Source organism: Myodes glareolus, chromosome 23, assembly GCF_982192425.1.
Source record: "Myodes glareolus chromosome 23, mMyoGla1.1, whole genome shotgun sequence".
NCBI lineage: Eukaryota > Metazoa > Chordata > Mammalia > Rodentia > Cricetidae > Myodes > Myodes glareolus.
In genome coordinates this window covers 30,367,543-30,376,926 of record NC_142048.1, presented here as the reverse complement: position 1 = coordinate 30,376,926, position 9,384 = coordinate 30,367,543, and the positions used below count along the sequence as shown (strand labels likewise).

At 37.9% G+C, this 9,384-nt stretch overlaps 1 protein-coding gene across 1 annotated transcript; it reads right to left on the bottom strand.

Moving 5' to 3' along the window:
- Positions 1–3,287: 3,287 nt before the first annotated feature.
- LOC148118327 (disintegrin and metalloproteinase domain-containing protein 26A-like) lies at positions 3,288–7,646 on the bottom strand. The gene is made up of 2 exons (XM_087900794.1): positions 7,482–7,646; positions 3,288–5,783 (listed from the first exon to the last, which is right to left on the bottom strand). Exon 2 carries the CDS (start codon positions 5,611–5,613, stop codon positions 3,454–3,456), a length of 2,160 nt encoding a protein of 719 aa, XP_087756920.1. The 5' UTR covers positions 5,614–5,783; positions 7,482–7,646; the 3' UTR covers positions 3,288–3,453.
- Positions 7,647–9,384: the final 1,738 nt, after the last annotated feature.

Sequence of the window (9,384 nt, the reverse complement as noted above, 5' to 3'; positions counted from 1 at the left end):
TTCTAGTTATTGTTTGTACCATGTTAAAGGAGTCTTTTTTCTTCTTCCCCCTCTTTTATTGGGGTATAAAATGTATGGAAAATTAAACACAGATAAATTTCTGTGTTCATTGGAACTTTTCCCCTGCACTATCCTATGTTTTATGTTTTATTAATTTCACTTGTGTCTCTGTTTTCTTTACTATTTTTCTAATTCCCATGCCCTTACCTAGTAAGTGATAATTTTGTAGACTCTGGTCTCCAACATTCCACTAGTCAAGTTATGGAGTTTTGAAAGTTCATTAAAGAAGTTGGTTCTTGGTTTCCTTGGAGGGAACATTTGAACTCAGTGTCTAGAGGTGAGTAGGCAATGACCTTAAAACTTAGTACTTAGAACATGGGAAACCAAAAATGCCTATTATTACCTTTACTTTGTGGTATTTGGTTTATGTTTCTGTGACCCCAGTGAAGGGGAAGCTTCTTTGGTACCCATATGAATATTACATAGAGGAACAGAAGAAGTTTTGTGGCATTCCCTCACACGTCTCAGCTCCAACTGTTCCCTTCACAAGACAGTAAGCTGAACAAGGAAGAAGAGGAAAATGGTCCAGAGGGGACTAAGCCTCATCTATGTCTCTAGTTCAAAGGTTTGGTGTTTTTCATGGTCTCTCATATTTAAAGGTGTTGCATGGCATTTCTCATTTCTTGTGTGTTCCTTTCTTGTATTCAAAAATTATGTTCCTTGCTGATTTGGCCTACATACTCTGCTTTATCTTCAAACTCTGATCTTCTCTCCTCTGCTTGATTCATTCTTTAAGTAAGGCGTTTCTTTGAGTTTTGTTGTTGAGTTATTGAGTTTTTCAAGGATACCTTCTTTTCTGCAAATGTCCTTTTTAATCTTTCTATTTCTCGATTAAATTCTGTTCTCAAGTCCTGAATTGACTTCTTCATATCTGTTAATCTTATGTTTGTGTTTCCTTGGGTATCTCTTAAGGGTTTAGTCTCCTTATGTTCTTTCTCTGTAATTTGATTGAGCAGTTTATTCTTTTTTAAAAAAATCCTCATGTTTCTTAAATGGATTTTATGATTTTTTATATATATTCTTTATTACAGAGTTTATCTAACCAATTCACATTTACAAAGACTTCTTCAGGGCCTCTAGGACTTGGAGAGGCAGCAATGGCTTGATCATTAATGCTGTTGATACTGTGCCAATAACATCTGGGCACGTGGACTTCTTTTGTTAGTGTTGAGTTTGTTGTGGCATATTGGTTGAATCTAGATATTGGAAATGGCTTGTAAGGAATGAAATGAGGTGGACAGTGGGTAATGGACTAATTTCCAGGATGTGCTTTCTCTTCCAAGCTTTGAGTCTGAGGGTATTTGTGGCTTCAGGGCAAGTTTAAAAATGTCATGGGAGAGTCATAAGGATTGTAGGATAGGCAGGGAGGTTCCTAGCCCAACTCTAGAGGTTCTTTGCGTTTGCTGTGGAACCTGGGCAAATCTGATGTGTTGCAGAAAAGGCTTTGATAAGAAATTAGGTGAACTAGCTTAGGTTACAGTCTGGAAGAGGAGTCTGGGTAACTTGTGTGGTATTGAGAGTTGGCTCAGATGGGACCAAAGGTTGGTTGCGGGATAGGAGGCCTTTTCAGAAGCCTCAACCTTCAACATAGTGCAGGCTTGTTTGGTCAGATTATGTTGGGCACACAACATGAGATGTGGTACTTGCCAGAAATCTAGAGTCCACCTATTGCAAAAGCAGAGGTGTCCAGACTGGGTTTGGCAACTGCTAATGGCGCCAGGGCTAGATAAAGTATACTGAAGAAAAATACAAATAGCACGATCAGAAAGAGTAACTAGGCTAGACTCTTGATATGGAGTCGTGTTTTGGAGACAGCCTAGAAGGGACCTATGGGTAGATGCACATAGGATGGTATTTGGAGAAGCCTAAAGCATGGTTATTGTGCAGGATGAGTAGTTAGATTAGTCTGGGAACCAGAAATTGATTTGAGGACATGCTTTTCTCTGCATATAATTTTTAAAAACATTTAATAAGGAATTTTAATTTTATCTCAAAAGAATACAAGATTCGCTTCTATTTATTTAACTGGACACAAATTTGTCAATATCCTCATGACTTTATTTTGTCATGAAGGTGAGTAATTGTTGAGCATCATGACTTACTATTTTTAGATATAGATTTAAAGTAAATAATAGCCAAGTTTAAATTATCTTTCCATATTAGTAAAGGGAAATGATGAGAGTCAGATTTCAACATAGAAATAAAGTGTGGTACGTTTCCATCACTAGAAATACTCATCCTTGTGTTGACCAGCACTCCAGCTGAATTGTGTGGCTCTCTATCCAGGGACTAAAGATCAAACGGAAGTAGATGTGATAGTCATTCACAGTTTTGAATGCTTTCCTTTGCAGTAGATGGCTCAGAGACCAGACTTCTAGGTGTGTGTTTCCTAGTTCTGCTGACTCTCTAGAGCTGACAATGGCTTTGAGCTGGCTAAATTTATATTAATCAGACACAAGGTATAGTCATCTGAGCAGGAAACCCTGACTGAGAAAATACCCCCATAAGATCAAGCTGCAGAGAGGTCTGCAGAATATTTTCTCATTTACTGATGGATGAAAATATCCTTGCTCTCATTCGGTGATGCCACTTCTGGGCTGTTGATGCTGTTTGTATAAGAAAGCTGGCAGTGCAAGGCAGGAGGACGAAGCCAGTAAACAACACTCCTTCTTGGCTTCTGCCTCAATTCCTGCCTCCAGATTCCTGCTCCTTTAGAGTTCCTGTCCTGACCTCCTCAGATGATGGATAATGATAAGGAAACAAGAGTCAAATGAATCCATTTTAGACCTGACTTGCTTTGGTAATGGTGTTTCATAATAGCAATAGTAACCTTAACTAGAACAGGTTTGTTGGTGAGTTTTCAAACCCGTGTTAAAAATCATGTGCAGAGTGAGGGCAAATGATACCATCCAGATGAGAGCTGAGACACCAGCAACCATGCTGTGAACCTCACCTCAAATCACTTTCTCAACTTTCAGAACTCACTCTGGCTCTCCTTATGGGTAGATTCTAGCAGACAGAAATTGCCACAAGAAAACTGAATTTGGAGATTCCTTCTCTCTAAGTGACAGAGCAGAATGCAAAGGGGAAGAGGTTTAGATGTGAGAGAAAACAAATGCAAAGAAATATATACAGAGGACCTTGGTGGAACCTATAATCATCACCAACAGATATTAATTCTATTAAAAATGAGGCAAAATATTGATTATAATAAAGAAAAGTATAAATGTGGTAGATTCTTCTTTTATTTGATGGTGAATTGTTTTTATATTCAAACAAGGAGGTCTCCAGGATTTCTGGTCTGGAATTTCTTACACACACAGTGATATTTCTATGTTCAGAAGTCTACAAACTAATACATGATGGATTTTCGGTATTTTGTCATTATCTCTTTTACTTGGTATTTTTGCCATCGATGCCAGGTTCAGTATTTGAGTATAACAATTCCCTGAGTTTGTGGCGGAATTTCTTTCTTGTAATTAGGAAAATCAAGGAAAATAAAACCAAAAAGAAAATCAATAAACCTAGTATGAGCCTACCTATGTTGAATTTATGGATCCTTGGAGGAGGACCACTGTCTATACTACCTCCAAAGCCACTTAGTAGACAGTGTGGTGGCTCCCAGTTGACATCACAATGGCAGTGATGTTTATTGTTACAGACTCCTTTCATATTGCACTGGAATGCTGAACAGTTACTTAATAAAACAGACTTATGAACGCACTTCCTGTTAACGCATAATTGATTTTTCCCACAACCTGTCCCATCTGTCACTGCTGCGCTGTCTTCTAATGTCATTCCAAAATGATAGTCTATACTCCAGCAATTGACATTATTGAGGTGAGTCCAATGCACTGTTTCATGGCTTCTCCTACGTGGAATCTGTGTTACATTTTCACACTGAATTCGTCCACAGAGTACATCAGCATCATTGCATCTTTGGTAGTTATGGCTATCGTTACCACAGTTACCAAAACGGTCACCCTGTTTGTTCATTTTCACATAGCAATCCTTATTTGCACTCCTGGCTGTTTTGCCAAACAACCTCTGACAGTGTGCTTCCCGTTTAGGACATTTCATTTTATAGCAATAGCCGTCACCCCCGCAAGGGCTTCCATCTTTCTTGTAAACATCTTCTGGACACTCAGCTGAAGTACCATTGCACCACTCTGGAAGGTCACATTCATTCTTCTGTCTTCTACACACTGTTCCTGGTGGTTTGAACTTGCAGTCTTTGCAGCAAAGCCCTTGAGCACATTCAGCATTGGGTTTAAACACACAGCCTTCGCTGCAGCACGGCTCATGTAGACAGGATGCCAAGGATCCACAGTCACACTGCTCTCCTTCCTCGACCACATCATTCCCACAGAAGGTGAGGTTCATGGTTACGACTATATCTGGGTCATTATTCAAACAATTTCTTCTGGTAATTGTGGAAAACATCTGCTGATAACTGCAGTTGCTGAACTTAGGAGAATTGGATTTTGCTGGGGCCATTATACAATTTTTTAACCCACATGTACAGTATTCCTCATCATGATACATACCCAAATTATGACCCATCTCGTGGGCTATAATGAATGACAGGTCTGATAATTTATTAGACATGAAACTGTTAACTGCACAATTAGTTGATGTGCAAACTGTACCCACATAACCTAGCCCTAAAGTTCCACCATAACCTTGCCTGGCAAAAAGATGTGCAAGATCATGTCTAATGACATTGCCAAACACTCTATTCTTCCAATTGCAGAAGTCACCCAGGACTTTGCCTATACCTTTTGTTACATTGACTTCGTTTGTTTGGGTCCAAACTTGCAGTGTAGTTATAATCACACTAACATCTATCTGAAGATAATAATCATTTAGTCCGTTGACAATTTCAAACATTTCTAGCATGCAGGTTGTGACATTATTTGCTGTATAAACGTATCGTTGATTATCTACCACCACAAAATATTCAAGATACTTGTGATGGGTCCACCAGTTCTCATAGTGGCTTTGCATTAGTGTGGAGTCTTGGCTTTCTTGAATCCTCACTTGTCGTGCAATCTCTTCGTCTGTTAACCCACATCTCATGGAACGAAGTTCTGAATCCTCCCAGTCTATTCTGTATATGAGATGTTCAAATGTGGAGGTCAGATTCTTTGGCATGATTTCATAAGCTGTGCTATTTATCTCTAGCATGCCTTGCAAACTCCCTAAACAGGTGTTAATAATGACGGTGGACTCTGGGTCTCCATCTACATGGCCGTGGTAATAGCAGTCAGTCTTCACAAAAGGCTGCTCTGCGTGGAGATCACCTTGGTCAGTGTAGGTGAGCAGTAAGAAGTTTCTGGATATAAAGTATTTTGTGGGTTTCATGGTGATAATGTGTCTCTCTCCTCCAAAGCGCAGGCCATAGGACAGCCACCCTAGAGAACTATCATGTGTCCTAGTATCAGTGACCCTCACGGGTATCACTACTTCAGGAGGGCTACTGTACTTAGCATGTACAGTTGGTGACCATGCAGAAAGAAAGTGCAGCATCCACAGGCAGAGCTGAAAGACCATAATTCTATCATGGACCAGGACTCCATCCACAGTCAGTATGTCCTATTAGAGAACAAAGGAGGAACAGGAGAAAAACCTCGCTCTCCTAGTCCTCAGCTGGTCCGGTTGTGTGCAGCACTGGCCCTTTGTGGTATGTCTTCTGGCAGAGTTGATCCATCAGATCAGCAGGGCTAAAAGAAACAGAAAAGAAGGGCAGCCATAGCCATATGTAAATCAGGACAAAGTCAGATTAGAGAACAAATGAGCAAAGAATTGGCTAAAATCAATTAGTCTTTGTTCTAAGGTCTTTCAACGCTGTGCTTGGGTAATTTTGTTTAAGTGTGATAGAATACACTTTGCCCCTGTACAAATATGTTGCTAATACTCTCCTAACTCTTAGTAATATACTTACAATTTTGAATAACTTGCTGTCATTTTCACATTGTCCCTGAATGTTCTAATTTTAAACCTTTCCTCAACAGCAACTGTGGATTTCCTTAGCTGAACAAATAAGATTATGTTTTTATATTCATATATATATATATGTATGTATTTAAATTGTAACCCTCTTCAACACTGTCTTGCTCATTAAGTACATTTGTAAGCTCCTTTCCCTCCTCATTCTTTCAAGGTGGCAGACACTTCTCTCAGGCTAAAAGTTACTCTCATTTGTATTTTCCATTTTTAAAAAATATTGTTGCATATAAGTGTGTACAAGAGTGTGAATAAGAATCCTGCGTGGATACCAATATATGTTTGGACAGCACAGTTCATCTTGGCTAGTGAGACCTCAGAGGATATTTATCTTCTTTGAACAGTTCATTCTAAAGTTTAATATTTTTATTGGTTTGTTATTTGCTTGCTTGCATTTATATAAGCATGTGTGTATATATGAATATGTGTTGTGTATGCATGTGTGTCTGTGTTTGTAGAATCCAAGAATTGGCCATGTAAATCATTCCTTAGGGCGCAACCACCTGGGTTTTGACACAGGGTTGGTCATAGGCTTGGTGTTCATTAGAGAGGGAAGAATGAGTGGCCAGCAAGTCTTAGCAAACTGCACATTTCTGCTTCCTCCTTGCTGACATTGCAAGCACAGGCCATTGACTTGGCTTGTTAGACAGGTTTCAGGGATTCATTCTCGTGCCTGTATGCTCTTGGATCATTGATTTAACCAAATGTGCAATCTCTCTTCTCAGCTACCATCACCTTTAGTGCATTGTTATTTTGAAAAATTAGTTAAGGAATAATATGCATAACTATAAAGTGCTAAGAGCCTACAAAAGTAAAAATAACCATAAAAGACATTTAAGGACAGTCTCGTGAAACCATGATTAAAACCCTGACACGTTGGTCACTATCCAAATATGCTTCAATTTATATTTGATAATTATTATAGAAAGTGTATTTCTGGTGTAGAGAAAAGAATTACGTGTTAAAAAAGTACCATTTTGTGACTGTGCCAAGAAAAGTATGTCCGAATTAATGACTAAACCTATTGAAGTAGATAAGTTAAGAAACAAAACTTATAGAAAAAAATTGAGCAAACTGAATCTTGCATTTATTAAACTACTTACTGCATAAAATGATTGTAGCTTCCAGAATTCTAGAGAAATGATATGTTTTATCCAAAATTTTGTACAACAATAACAATCTAGATTTCACATTAACTCTCAGTTATCATCTTTTAAGTTTTTTCTCCCCTGAACTTCAAATCAATAACTACCCAATTTACTACCCAAGCTCTATAATTTTAGATGTATTAAATCACACTAAAAACTCAAGAATCTCCATTATAAAATAGAAGAGAATGGAAAAATATTTAAAGGATTAAATATCATCCCCAATTATGAACAATTGTCCAGGAATTAATGGATGTATGCATTTACCTCTTAAATATTTGTGCTTCTGTCCCTTGTAGAATCTTCTGAAAACTTATCATCGGGTGAAGTGATGCCCATGTTCCTTTCTGGTTAGGGTCTTTTTCACAAAATATTTTAAAAATCCATCTTAGGAGCAAAGGTTTTTGTTTGAGAATGAACAAGGGAATACAAATCTTTTATTTGTTACCTATGGCGTAAGTTCTAGATTCATGAACCTGGCAACAAGAGTCTCTCATTTAATAGAACCTGGCAACTGGTGAAATTCTTCCCAACAGTTCCTCTTCCACTTCAATCAAGGCTATTTGGATTTTATCTTCCACTTCAGTAAGTCTCACTCTCTTGTCAGCATATGTTATGCTCTGGGGTCTTCAAGGTAAATAAATCCCCTTTCCTAACTTACGGATTTTCCCACACACTGTAAAATCAGCTGAACACTCTTATTTTTGTTCATATAGTAATCATGTTCCCATTTATTTTCTCTGTATTGACGCTAATAAGGAATATTAAAAGCAGATCATATTCTAGAAAATAATTCCACTCCTTGAAAAAATATGCTCTTAGGAAAATGAGTGACTGCTTTGTGTCTTCTGTGGCCACTGTGTATCGTGGAGACATAGACCACCTGCACATGTGGATTCATTGTCTATTTCATCCAACAGCTTTTAAACTAATGCTTGAAATGATTTTGGGATGGGTGCAGAACCGTGTAAGGTAAATTTCTTTAGCAGTGAACCAGATGATAATTGATAGAACATCAATCTGAGAGCCATGTATTTCATAGTTTCATGAGGAAAAATGGGCAGAACACGTTTATTCGCTAATTAAGATCTCTAATAATTGGGAACTTGGTAACCTACTTGTGTGCTTCACTGATCCTTCCAGTTTTTAAATTATTATTTTCTTTGAGAATTTTATACTTTATATTTTATTCCATTTTCCCCCTTCTGTGACTACTCCCAGCTTCATCCCCTCTTCCCACCCAACTAACTTCATGTTCTTTGTCTGCCTTGAAACAAAACAAAGCAATGCAAAGCAAACCAACAAAAGTGAAAAACAAAGAAAATAATGCTAAATCCTTGAGTCTGCTTTGTGTTTGCCATATTAAATGTGACCATTGTGGCTGCCATGGAGTGAGCTAGTGAATGTGGCTGATTTATCCCATTCCACTCCATTGAAGACAGTTGATTTTTTTTTTGTCTCCCAGCAACTTTTTCTTGCCAATAACGACGAGGCTTGGAGTGGGGAGGGGTTTAAAAACACATTTTGTAAGCTTTTTGATACAACGTATTTTGATCATGTTTATCAGGAGTTGTTCTTTTTGCCCAGTTCTTATTGGAATTCTGTATGGGTTGAGCTTATGCAGGTCTTTTTGTCACTCTTTCTGTGAACTCGTATGAGTCTGTGCTATTGTATCTGGAAAAAACTACTTCAATAATGTCATCTATCACCTCTCTCTCGTAGAATCTTGTTATTCATGTTTCCAGAAGGATCTCTAGCCTTCAGGAGACAGGTTAATTAAAGTCATCCCTTTTAGGGCTGAGCACTCCTAAGTCTCATAGTCTTCAGTTTAGGTCTCTCTGTTATTTACTGTTCACTGCATCTTATAGGTTGATGAGAAGAAATAGTGGGAAATGTTTATTTACTGATTAAGATTGGTAAAGTCTGGGAGCTTGGTGACTTATCCATCATCTACCCTTATATTTTTTTATTATTGTTTTCTTTGAGAATTTTTTACTTTATATTTAATTACATTCTTTCCCATTGTGCAACGTCTCCCAGATCCATGTCTCTTTCCATCCCACTCAACTTCATAATCTTTCTCTGTCTTAAAAGAAAATAGTCCTATCCCTATGAGGAAGAAGACACCAAGACATCTGAAGTCCAATTAATGTTTGTTAATTTTATGTGA